Source organism: Glycine max, chromosome 6 (genome assembly GCF_000004515.6).
Source record: "Glycine max cultivar Williams 82 chromosome 6, Glycine_max_v4.0, whole genome shotgun sequence".
Classification (NCBI taxonomy): domain Eukaryota; kingdom Viridiplantae; phylum Streptophyta; class Magnoliopsida; order Fabales; family Fabaceae; genus Glycine; species Glycine max.
The window spans coordinates 1429782-1443696 of NC_038242.2; the positions used below are offsets into that span (position 1 = coordinate 1429782).

Below are 13915 nucleotides of genomic sequence, written 5' to 3' on the forward strand. Positions count from 1 at the left end.
TTGGTTCTCATATTATATCTTGTATTCTTTTAACATGAATTTATAATTTTTAATAAAGTTTAATATATTAAAGAATGTGTGTTCGAAAATTTGTTCCTGATTTTGTGATATAACTAATTTTGGGTTAGACAACCAGCTAAAATCTTCCAAAACTGGCCGGATCGGATTTGTCACATCAAACCCACACATGCAATAATTCAACCCCCTTTATTTATTTTTATCTATTTATTGACTGAAATCAACCCCCTTTATTAGAAAAATACATAAAAGAAAATGTTTGTTGAGAAAAAAATGAAGACGAAGATGACGATACACGTTCTTGAATCAAACATGGCGTTACAATTAGGTGTATGTGTGAATTAGAAAACTCTGGGGACTTTTCAAAATTCTCCTTCTCTAGGGTGGTACCTCCCAAACTTCTCGTGATACCAAATAGCCGCATGGTATTAGTATGCATATGGTACGGTACCCGCCACCTTCAATATATGCAACCCAACAACACCAATTCTCACCAAACCATATATGCTCCTTTCATCATTTAATTTGAATCATATTGCTCTCTCTCTGCGTTAGTTGTATCGCACATCATCGTACGTGATCACAAAATTACCCTTTGGCAGAACAAGCTACTAATATAAACCTCAGGGTTTTGTGGAAAAAAAGAAGGAAGAGATCGACGATGTTACAGAGCCCCAGAAAGTTTGTGACGCCCTTTACTAAATGTGTTTCTGATCTCAATTGGCGTTTAACTGGGTTGATCATCCCTCTAGTTTTATTCATCACGTTCTTCTCTCTCCATTATTCATCTTCCACTTCTTCAAACGGTTTTTCAGCCTTTTACCCTGTTCAGCAGTTTCTCTTCAACCTCCCTTTTAAGTTTATCAGCGAGGAAGATCCTGTTGTTTCCAAGGATGAGTTGTTGCGGTCCAAAATTGCGGTGTGTTTGGTTGGTGGTGCCAGAAGGTTCGAACTCACGGGACCCTCCATTATCGAAATGGTGCTCAAAGAATACCCCAATTCGGATGTTTTTCTTCATAGCCCGTTAGACAAGGACACGTTCAAGTTCTCGCTCCTGAAGTTTGCGCCGAACGTCGCCGCCGTTCGAATCTTCCACCCTCAACCGTTGCCGGAAAACGAGTCGTATGTTCGAGTCCTCACCGCGCATAACTCGCCCAACGGAATCCAGGTCATTTCGCTGCTATTTTCTCTTTCTTTCTTTCATTATTATTACTACTTTTTCCCCTTTTTGGATTTTGATTCCTAAAAATACCACATCATCAGAATCATGTTGTTAAACGTATTATTGCTGATTACAGTGAATGAAATTATATTATTAGTGTTGCATTTTTTGTAATTGTTTTAGTTTTTATTTTTTAAGTAGCTAGTGTCTTGAGTACACTTTTTAGGAATCTCCACATATTGTTTGGTTGATATTGGTTTTATGGAATAATTTGTGCAAGTTGCTCTGGGTCACATTTTTTGTACCTTGGCGGATATTTTCATATCAGTATCGAATTCATTTCTTTTTCACCTCGCCTTCCAGAAACCAGAAGTCTATTTATATTTATTTATTTATTAGGATGCTATCTTAAAAGAAAAGTAAAATACATTATCAAATATCTTTACTTGCACTACATTTCATCTTCCTAACCCATGTAGGTTGGTTAAAGCAAAAACTGTTGAGGGAACCCAGTCATTTATGACTGGGACAGAATGTTTTAACTGTATTAAATATATAGGAGGTTATTATCGTAGGCACGTAACACGTACGTTCACGTTAGGTCGTGTATTTATGCATATGTTTATCTTTAAAGTATACTTATCTATAAAACGGATACTTAATTTGTATAACTTTATATGTATGTTAAAAGTTAATTTAATTAGGTAGTAACGTTCTTTTTTTAAGAATTTATACACATCATTCTTATATTATAATATAATTAATAATAATATAAAATATGATACTAAAGGAGAAATAAATTGAAACTGAAAAAAATATTTGAAAAGTTAATGTTTTCTATTTATATTAAATTAAATTTGATAAAATCTGTTTGAATTTTTATTTTTAAAAGCTTGATATATCTCATAAAAAAACAGCTGATATATAATAATCTATTTTCCACATACTGGAATATATTTTTTCGTTTTTATGTAATATCCAGGTCAGTTTGATCGACACTTTCAATTATTTGGCAAGCTTTTTTTTGAAAATGTTCCTGAACATAAAATTGGGATGATAAAAAAATATCAATTTAATATAATAATATATATTTTAAGATAAGTATAACATACAATATTAATTTTAAATTTGTTTCATTACTCAAATGAATAATGGAAACATTTACTCTTTTTTTCACTGGCTATCAGTCAACCACTTTGTACTTGAATTTGCTGCAATTCTAAAACACAACCATCTTTACTTATAGCTAAATTAATTCCTAGCCTGTTTTACTTTTTATTAAATATGTCTACAGTCTTGTGGATCTGTTAAATCTTTATTTATTTAATTGTTTAATATTTACTTATTTAGGATCGAGTTGGATAAAATTAGAAACTTTGGAGAGTTAGGAGGCAGTTTTCAGTTTGGTAGGGTTGACAGGGGTAGTGTGTGAGGGCAAGTTCCTATTTTCGGGTCACCATTCCTTTCTTACCCTCAATGATTTATGAACTTTAATTGCTAAATCAGTAAAGCTAAACTGAACAACCAAGCTTGCTTAGAATTGAAGTATCAAGTAGTAGTATGACGCCAACGTAGAAACTAAATGCTAATTATGACTGTTTTTATTTATTTATTTATTTTTGGTATTGATATATGACTGAATTTAATTTACGTTATTACGCAGGGGCTTCTTCAGTACTTTAACCTAGTGGAGGGATGCCTAACGATGATAAAATCACACCAACAGAAGAAAAACTTCACGTACGATTGGATAATCCGAACACGTGTTGACGGGTACTGGAACGCACCGTTGGGTTCCGAAAACTTCGTTCCGGGAAAGTACCTGGTCCCAGCGGGCTCCTCGTACGGTGGACTCAACGACCGTTTAGGAATCGGCGACCTCAGAACCTCGACGGTGGCACTGTCGCGTCTCTCTTTAGTTCCAAACCTCGATTCCGCTGGCTTCAACAACCTCAACTCAGAGGCAGCGTTTAAGGCCCAACTCACGACGCTGAACGTGAGCCACGTGGCAAAACGACTCCCGTTTTGCGTCGTTTCGGACCGCAGGTACGATTTTCCACCGGGGCGGTTCGGGGTGCCGGTGGCGGCGCTGTCGAGCCCGGGCCCACTGAGTGGGGCCAAGTGCAGGCCATGCAGGGAGGTGTGTGAGGGTTTGTGCGCGGAAACTGTGATGGATTCGGTTGAGAAGGTGTGGAGTTGGACCCATTGGGAGAACGGTGCGCTTCAGCTTTGCGACGCTCACGATGCGTGGGAGAGTGGTTGGGAGAAGAATTTTGACCGGCTTGCTGGGAAGAAATTTGCGGCGGCTAGGAAGCGAATTCAGTCTATGAAAATGGAGGAGTGCGTTAAGGATTTTGTTCAATTGAGGAAACGGAGTGCGCATTGGAGTGCGCCTCTGGTGGATGAGATTTGTGCATTGGGTTTGAATCCACCCTGAACACCGTTTCTTTCTTTCTGTCACACAGTTTAGTAAAGTCACTACTGGATTTTCTACTTTTCTTTGGCGGAAATAGGAGAAATATCAATTCTTTTTTCACTCGTTGGAATATTTATTTTTCAAATTTAAATATATAACTATATATAAGTGGGTGTGAATATGGCACTCTAATAAAATAAGTACATCGTGTTAAAGTAAAAAGAGAGAGAAATATGTTTTTAGACTTTAATAAACAATAATAAAATTAATATTACTTAATTATAATGTATCTATAATTTATTATTTATATCTATCTATAATCTCTATATAAACGTAGTTTTTTTTTTTAATACAAGCCGAAACAGGAAAACATGAGAAAGAGAAAACTAGAAACGAACGGACAGAAACTCCTAAAGCATCAGAAAACAGAGATTGTTTCAGATCATTAGGACAGTTTTCCCACACTTTGAAAAATATAGTTTATTCGACAGTTTTGATGAGTGATTAAAATTGGGATTTGGGAGTTATCTGAGAGTTGGTTATGCATGATAATTGAAAAATAATTATGAATAATATATTTTCTAATTACTTATTATCAGACTTAGACCATAAAAAAAACTATTTTTAATCAAAACTCATTTTAAAAATTAAGGACATTGGCCCACGTACTCAGTTCATGTATTTCGTTCGTAACAAACAACAATGCTGAACAGTATAATTTGTACTCTTTTATTCATCTAATTACTTATTTATCCATCCGTCATTTATTCATTTTTTGGTATCATCATCAAATAATAATAGAATAAGAAAGCAAAAAAGAAAAAGAAAAAAAAAAGGAAGAAGACAAAACAAAAGTGGAGAAGAGAGGGCGTGGAAGAAGCTCCTATATATGAGAATGAAAAGCAGTTGTACGGCCTTGTGTTTTATTCTCTTCTCTTCTTTGGTAACTAGCATGGGCCATATATATTATTTATTTGAGTAGCAAAGCTCTCAGTACTGAAAAACAGTGGACCAGGCACGTCTCTCTCGTTCTGGAGATCACCGTAAAAATCATCACCCAACTTTGACGTACAAAAGGAGACAGACACAACACAACACAACCACCGTACCCTCTTGGTTCTCTTCTCAAGTTTGTTCATGTGATTCCACCATCATCATCAACGTCAATTAATACAACACACTGCATGCCCCACACCACGTGTACCAGCAAGACCCATGAATTCAAACCCCAAATCCCAGTCATTTTGCTATGGCCACCGCTAACGTGAAATTAATACATTACTTCCAAACAAACGCCAACTAAAAGAAAAGAAGAGGAAGCAGACAAGCAGCGGCATCAGTTCTATCAATATTTTTTTTCTCTTGCACTACTAGTTGGTTTCAATTTGTTTCTGCAATTAGACGATTCGGTTGATCCGAAGTAGTCGAGTCATGTTGATCTTGGAATATTTCTTGAATGAGTTTATTCTGTACTAACAGAAAACACTGTTGGAAGTCGCGTTGCTGCCTCAGTTTCCAACCAAATTCAAGTCCAACTCTTGTTAGAGGAATTGTGCTGGTGGCATGAAATGAACCACGAAGCAAATTGTTGAAGATTGGAGGATCAAGTTACTGAAACGGTGTTGCCCTTGCGTTTTATTTTTTGCAAAACGTAAAGGGAATTGCCTCAACAATTTTTTAGCCTGTTAAACGAAGAGAGAATTTAAGAAACATTTTTTATAGTTCAGTGTAAGAAAAATTGGAAATTAGGAGTCTGTGGACGAAAGAAGAACTGGCCATAGGCATGCGTCCATTGTAACGGGCCCACCTAGGCCTAATCTGGTGCAATGGATGCCGCAAGGAAATTACTATTCACACCTCCCTTTCACTATTAAAGGTAAACCCCCTGCCTTTTTAGAAATGATTTAAATACTCCTGAGTCTTGACATTTAACCACCGTATTACCGGCGGTGATCTTAAAAATCATTTTCAAAATATTTTAGGATGTAACAATTCAAATATTTTAGAAATTTGATTTTTGTTTATATTTTAATTTAAGAATTAGGATTAGTCTCTCTTGTATATTTTAAAACTTAAAACTTATAATTCAGTAAAATACACGTCATATTTGCTAGTTGTTATAATTCAATCATATTTTTAAGAGAAGTAATCAAGCTGAAATAGCGACATTTACAATATTGAAATTTCTTTGGGTGGCATATAAGTGTAATGGACTTGTGGTGCTGGTTCTCTTTTGTTTGCTTAGCTGTTTCTTTCTTCGTCATGATCATGTTACGCACACTAAGAAACAAAAAAATTGACTTGCGAAATGACTTATTTCGATTCGTTTTTAAGTTAATTTTAAGATTGTTTTATTAACACAAATCATTCCGTTCACTTGTGTATTTGCATTTATTTTAATTTTAGTACGGTTGAAATGGTCATAACATTTATGATGGTGAAATATCTGTATGATTTTTCCATTTTTTTAATACGGTCATTCAGTATTATAATATCTACTTATTTTGGGAAGGTATGCATTAACAAATTATTCCCACTTATTTTTTAAAAGACTATGTAGCAAATTGTAGCATCAATTAGTAAGGATAAAAGTGTTGGCTGCCTAAAAGAAAAGCAACATAAAAGGTGGTCAGGGAGATGTAGCATTAAGTCACTAACCATATATAGGAAGAAAAAAAACATAAAAGATGAAGCAACACCATGATAAGGGATTATTATATTTTGTTACTGGATATAAGACTGGCCAGTGATATCTAAATCTCTGTCTCCGGTTGAAGGGGGAGGGTTGTGTTTGGGCTTGATAGCGTCCTTATCAACGGGGCCATCAGCACTCTGGCTCTCACTTGCCGGTGGCTTTGTTGGCTTCTCCGGTTGCCCTTTCTCCGTACCGTACATTCCACCACCATAGGCACCATGTGTTACCGGCTCCATTCTTGAGATTTGGGGTCCTTCCCCCAGTTTTTGCTTTTCATTTTCACCCTCTTTTTCCATTTGAGGCTGAGTGATCCCACCCCTCTCCTCATTATGTACATCTTTATTTCACCTTGTATGTTGGACGAGTGTCTTTTTTTATTTACGTGCCAACATATATCCATGCCACGCAGCCCATGTTCTCTTTCAACCGCTTCATGTAAACACCATATTCTTCCTTTTTATTTGTGCATGTCTTGCACTTATGCTTCTTTTCTTTTCTAGATTTTTTTGGGTCATATTTTTTACCCATTATTCGGCTTAGGCCCATTGAATTTTGAACAGTGACTATTTTTTGTGGATAGAACAATTTAACGGGGACAATAGTTTGTCTGGGCCTGTTTTCCCTTTTCTTTTGGGCTTTCTATCCCATACGAAAAAAGGAGACAATGTTTTGTCCTATAATAATAATGTATATTTAGCATTAAATCATTAACATTCGTTAGTCTTACATGTATGATTTACCTAACTTAATCTCTGAAAGTGGCATAATATGAGTGTTGTAAGTTTAATGATTAACTCAAATACTTATATAAACCAAATGACTAAAATGTAATAGATGAAGATGGAGATGAAGAATACTTCCAGGTGCCACAAGTATAAACAACTTATTTGCCAACAAAAATTAATTTAAAATAATATATCTATGTAGGAAAGAATCATCGCATCAACACGGAATACTTCACATCACTGTGAGGTAAAAGAAGTTAAAATAAATAGGTAATAATAAAATGAATTTAATTATAATTATAATTAAATAATAAATTATTTAAAGATAAAATATGCAGTATAGTATTCCTCGTGTTATACCTGTCATATTAAATTAGAAAAACATAGAAATAAAGACACACCTATTTAGATAATACTACACCAAAAAAGAATAAAACTCAAAAGTAGAAGCTTAAAGGTGAAACCTTGGTTTAAAACGCTGGAATAAAACTTCCTTAGCAAATTGCTATCAATGGGTATACTAAATAGGTGGTGAGTTGAACTCACTATCATGTTTAGAAACAAATAATTACTTACTATTACCTCTCTTCCATAATAATCGTCCAATAAAAAGAAAAAAATTGTCCAAAAATAATTTTTATTTTAGATTTTTAATATAACATCAATTACTTTTTTTCTCAGTTATATATCACTTATAATATTAATGATATGAGAAACAAAAATAAAAATAATAATAATAATGTTAATTTTATAAATTGAATTAATGACCTAAAACGAAAATTATAATAATACAAAGGGAGGCAGTATCACTTTGCACCCACAATAATCTTTTTACTACCAAGCCTAACACTGTTATTAAAAGTTTGCTTTTATAACAATTCCCCTAAGAAAGTGTTATAAAAAAGTATTCAAAATTTATCTATTTTTTAATTAAAATAATAATATTTTTAATAGGAAAGTGCTCTTAATAATAAAGTCATTGTTCTTATTAAAATAAATAAATAACATGTCTTTAAAAGTGCCACAAAAAGTTTTAATCTATGTTTTGATGTGAAGAAGGAAACAAAGAGAATGAAAATGAATAGGTGAGAAATAAATTCTTCTCTCATAAATGTTACTAATACTTCTACAGTGTATCACAAATGTTACAAAAATGGTTGGCGATGAAGTCATAAAGGTCATTTTTGATAAATGTAACGATGATGATGACCTTGAATATCAGCTATTGAATGCATGTCTCAAGAAAAGTGCACTTGTGTTTTTTTTTTTCCTCTCCTCGCTAGCTGTTCTAGCACCGGATACATAGGTTTTAGAGGCATCTTGCTGGATCAGAAAGGCAACATCATCTTGAATTAATATATTAAAGCTTCTTCCGGTACAGCAGAGGTGCTATCTCTAACTACACTACTCGTTCCTTGATAGTGAAATTGATTCAAACTCTTCTTATGTGGTCGATGGTTTTACAAAAAACAAAGGCAGTCCATAGATCATGGTACTCAATTTAGTGGATTTTTAATAAAGCTTTCCTTAAGTCATGTTAACAGAGAAGCCAATAGGCCTGCCCGCATATATTGGCTTCTCTATCCCATTTGGATTAATTAATTGTATTTGGTTTTGAAAATTTGAGCTTATGAGTGCCAAATGTCTGGCTTACATGAAAGTGTCGGAACATCATCAAATTAATGTATTTATCTTTTTATTTAATTTTAGGAAGACATAGGATTACTCATCTAATTAAGTCTCGCTCCACACTATGTAATATGGGTTTAAATATATTTTTATTTATGTAATTCAACCTTTTTTTATTTGTTTTAGCCATTGAATTTGTTTTATTTTTCCTTCTTAAGACACTTTAAAAAAAATGTTATGTAAAATGTTTTAAAGATGAAATTATATAAAAAAAAATTATAAAGATGAAAATAAAAAAGCCTTGATTTAATTTACAGGGTCTAAAAAAAATATTGAAGCCTCCCATGATGTGGTGTCTATTTACTGCAAAATGAACCGGTATTATTTAGGATTAACAAATTAATGCACTAATATGTACACGCAAATGCGGCAACTATATTACAACAACCGTGATTATTGAGGCTGTTAGAAGGCATCAGTGATTCCTAAAAGGGCTATATCCGTGGTAACAATAAACGGGTCATTAAATAGCAGAATTACACAGTGCGTCAGTAACCAAAAGCATATATATGAACATGAATTGGCATACATATCACTTTACAAGTCGATCCTAAAAGGACTATGAAACAGTTTTTCAACAATTCCTTCCAAGAAGATTAATGATAGTTTCAGTTTTAATGAAGGAATATTAAGCCTTTATTTTGTTCAAATTAACCCCCGAATTTCAAGTTGAACCTCATGAGTAGAACAAGAAATACTTTTCTAGCAACAACAATTAGCTTAGACCCTTTAATTGTCTTCTGCACAAAAAAGGCTCGCTAGCTGTTTGACTTTAGGAAGATCATTTTCCGGATATTTTGGAGGATTATTGATTTCCACATAATCTTGTTAGAAATTATAAACCCAGCGCATAATCTTCTTGGACTAAACATCTTCAGATCAAGCATTTCGAGTTCCAAGGGATGGCAATATCTGTGTAATTACAACCAACACGCGTTCAATTAATAGAAAAACTAGAGAATCGCCGGAAAGCTATGAATCATTTAAGATTCCATATCAGACATTACAGGAGAAACCACGCCGACGCACGCGGTTGTTTACATGATTGTGCACCAAGTTGTGTTAGTGACAGCTTGTTCGCTATATACAGACACAGTAGCTAAATATTTGTTTTCTTCAAAAAGAAAAAAAAGTTAATCATATTTTTTCATGTTTTTGTGTTATTGAAATGAAATACAATAAGGAAAATATCTTCTTTTCTTTTTAATACCAAAACAAAATCAAGTAGATTTTTTCCATTGATATAATTAATACATCGATTTGTTTAAACTTATTTATTGAAATAAATGTTTATTTTGATAAAATAAGTAATTTTTATTTTTTTAGTGTATTTATCTAAACTATTTTTACTTGTAAAAAATAGTTTTATGCTTATTTTAATAAAAAAAATCTTATTTGTTTCTTAAAAATAATTTACTTATTAAAAACATGTTTATATAAAAACACTTATTTTAAAGTTATGTTTTGTAAGTTTAAATAACCTTTCTAAATATGCCGAATACAATGAGGAATCACATGAGTATATTCAAAGTAAAAAAAAAATTAAAAAATTAGCTAAGGAACACACTACCAAATTAACTTGTCTGCTACCGTATTGAATACAGGAAGAAGAAAATAATCTCAATACCTTTCTAAATTGGTTAACAATTATTCTAACACTACAAAAATATCTTCTCATTATTATGAATCAGATCCACTGTCATCTTGTAATCGGATTCAATTATCACTAAAGAAAGTGCATGTAATAAAAAAAAAAATCACTAAAGAAAGAAATGGAATGTAAAATGATTATTTTTAACGTAATAATTAATTTTGGTTTTTCTTTCATTTTACCAAATTTTGATATTAGAGGGGAAAGCTGGAATAGTTTCTTTTACATTACTCTCCCTTATTATCTACTACCACTAACAAGAAATTTGATAAAAACAAGAAGCTAAAATAGTAGTTTTTTCAATTTCTGAGAGGGGAAAACAAGCTCGGCGACTATGTGTCTATGTCTTGGTGTGCACGTGTATTACAGAAACTAAGCATATAATGTGACAGAGATTAAAAAAATAGCTGAATAGATTATTGTAGTATAACGTACATAAGTATTTTTAATTGATGAATGATCATAATTTTATTACACACATATGATATCCGTCATATAAATACTTGAACGAAATACCTTCAGGGTCGCCAAAATACAAGAAACTTGTCTCTGCATTCCTTCCCTCACTTGCTTATTCATTCATTAAATTCAAATAGAAACATGGTAGGAGTTTTCCGGCGCTCCCTTTCATTCCCAAACAAAAATCCGAACCGTCCATCAGCTCCGAAACCGCACATATCTCACCACATCAGGTCCATCAGTCTTCCGTGCAGATCTCACCCTCTGATCTCAGAGATCAAGGACGAGATCAACGGCCTCAGAGCCTGGGCCTCCACCTCAAAATCCAATCCACAAACACACACAACAATTTCCCACGGTTTAACCCTTCTCAAAGACACACACGAAACCCTTCAACACATTCTCCAACTCCCCCAGACTCTAGAAACCCTCAGAAGCCACCCTCTCTGGGTCGAGAAGCTTCTAGAAGACTTCCTCCGTTTCGTCGACGCCTTCGGAATGTTCCAAACAGCCATTATGTCTCTCAAGGAAGAACACTCCTCCGCTCAGATGGTCATAAGAAAACGCGACGAGTCCAAGGTTGTCGCCTACGTAAAAGCTAAGAAGAAAATTTCCAAGGAAATGGAAAAGCTCGTGTCTGTCCTCCGATGTGTTCACGTCACACAACATCAGCAACATTCCATGCTGCAGGTTCCATCTTTCATTGTGGATGCTGAACTGAGACACGTCATCGCGGATGTCATGAGCGTCACGGTGTCCGTTTCCGTTGCGCTGTTCAACGGGATTGGGGTGTCGTTTTCGTCACGAAGGATAACGTGGACGCAGATGGTGAAGTTGTCCAGAAATTACGGTGGGAGGGTGAATAATAATAAGGAGCATGAAGGCATTGAAGAGCTTCGAAATGGGGTGGAATTAGTGGAAAGGCTTCATCAGAATCTGAAGAAGAAGGGTGATGAAGAAGTCAGGTTGGTTTTGAAGAAGATGCGGGATTTGGAGGAATGTGTTTGTGGCATTGAAAGTGTTACCGAGAAAGTTTTCAGGGCTTTGATAAACTCTCGGGTGGCGCTGCTCAATATTCTTACCCTTACACGGTAGATAGATAGCTTCTGTTACATATTTTTTTTTTTTTGTTAAAATTATTTTTTGAAGAAAAGATAACAAACTTCATTCTTTTTTATAATGTGTCCTCGTCCTCTTATCTTTTAACGGCAATTATATTGATTGAACACACGTGTATGACGAGAAAATTAGAAAATTTCATCATGCTCATATCGAACACACGTGTATGACGAGAACATTATATTGATTGAATAGCGTTATACAGAACATCATGTATCATATATATGGGCTGTCTTCTTGGATAACCTTTCGTTATGTTCATCGGTATTGAACATCGATCAATATATGTAAGTTAATTCTCCAGGTTTTCTCATTTATTTATTTTCGAATCTATTGCCACGGTTAGACTCGAATTCAAATTCAAGACTACCAGGTCATTGATGTGCTGGTGATTTATGCCATAATATTTATAAAACGGGAAAGGTTCATTATGAAATAAATATTGTCCATAGGTATTGGAGGAGCGCATATACTTTAATTAAACCAGATAGACAATTCAGTTTTTTTCCCCTTTTGATAATAGAATAGTTCGTGCATTTCTCCGTTGTATTGTAGACCACTAGAGCAAACACTTAGACACGCAAGCAAAATTAATTAGCCACATGTTTAACACCCTGGCTCCCAAACCCCAAAGGCAAGACCATCTTCACGTAGGCAAGTCCCTTTTTATAGTATAAATTAAATTATTTTTCAACTTTACATGCATTATTTAGGAGTATATATATATATAGGAATAGATTCCCTTTAATACAAGAAAAGATGGAAGTTGCGATGAGCCATTAAAGGCACATGGCATGTTGACGGTTCTTAAATACGAAGAGGACATGAAACATGATGACAACCAAACTTAATTAGCCAAAGGCCTAAATCTGTAAAGGATAAAAAGGTAGCACGTTAAACCTAGCTACCATCACCATTTGAAAATAATTAGAGCACACATGATTTGTTAAGCACAACTGAACATCGGGCTACTGGGTTGTTGTCCATATCATTATGATTATTTTATTTTAGACTAGTGACTTCATATGAATTATTATTTTTCTTTATCCCTGATCAGTTATTATTATGATTAATTTTTGGAGTTCGTTAATGAAACCTTGAGATATACTTTAAAAATTAATAAAAATATGATATATTGAATAAAATAAAATAAAAATAAAATTTCAATATTTTAGCTTAATCTATTAATCCACCTTAACTGAGTATACTTCCATTTTTTTTATTGAGCCGAAAAAAATATTATTTATTTATTTTAAAGATAGGTTCTGCGCAGCGTTCTCAATCATTCCTTTTTATATATTTATAAATACTTTCAAATCATTCCTTCATTATAAGGACTGTTTCTCAAGAAAATCAACCTTTAATTTTCTTCTAATCATTGATTCTGCTTCCTCTTGGTCCTCATCTTGTGTAATGAAAACGAATTTTCCACCGGCACAGACAGCCCATCTTCGCTCATGACAGTATGGGATATATAGGCCTCCTTCTAGCAGGCCCAATTCTCTAATCACAAGGTAGTGTGGTCCCTCTAATTAATGTTACTGTGTTAGTTGCAACTGTACTAAAATGTGGTTATGCTTTCATCAAAAATAAAAATGTGGTTATACTTTAAATATATACGTGAATTATTTTTTGCTTTGAATAGAAATGGTCAAAAGATAGGGGTCAAAAGTCAAATCCTACTCTTCAAAATTGTCTACATGATTCTTTTAGGTATATTTTTATGGTTAACTTAGTCAATAAATCACCACAATTTTATTAAATTTTTAACTACATCTTTATAATTTAATTTCTTCATTAAACCCTTATATTATTGTAACTTTATAATTGAATTCCCATCACTTTATTAGACATTTGAATAATGTTATATCTATTTTTCTATAAAAAAAAATATGTTTATCTCCGTATTACTTTATGAATAAAATATTAAATAAAAAATAAATACAATTAATGTCTCGACGGTATAAAATGTACTCCATAT

The 13915-nt window shown here is 33.6% G+C and overlaps 2 protein-coding genes across 2 annotated transcripts; both read left to right on the top strand.

The window, feature by feature from the left end:
- The first annotated feature begins 256 nt into the window (after nt 1-256).
- LOC100786713 (uncharacterized) lies at nt 257-3726 on the top strand. The gene is made up of 2 exons (XM_003527595.5): nt 257-1186; nt 2844-3726. Exons 1-2 carry the CDS (start codon nt 680-682, stop codon nt 3615-3617), a joined length of 1281 nt encoding a protein of 426 aa, XP_003527643.1. The 5' UTR covers nt 257-679; the 3' UTR covers nt 3618-3726.
- Nucleotides 3727-10956: 7230 nt separating this feature from the next.
- Nucleotides 10957-11910, top strand: LOC100787270 (uncharacterized). The gene has a single exon (XM_003527596.3). It carries the CDS (start codon nt 10957-10959, stop codon nt 11908-11910), a length of 954 nt encoding a protein of 317 aa, XP_003527644.1.
- Nucleotides 11911-13915: the final 2005 nt, after the last annotated feature.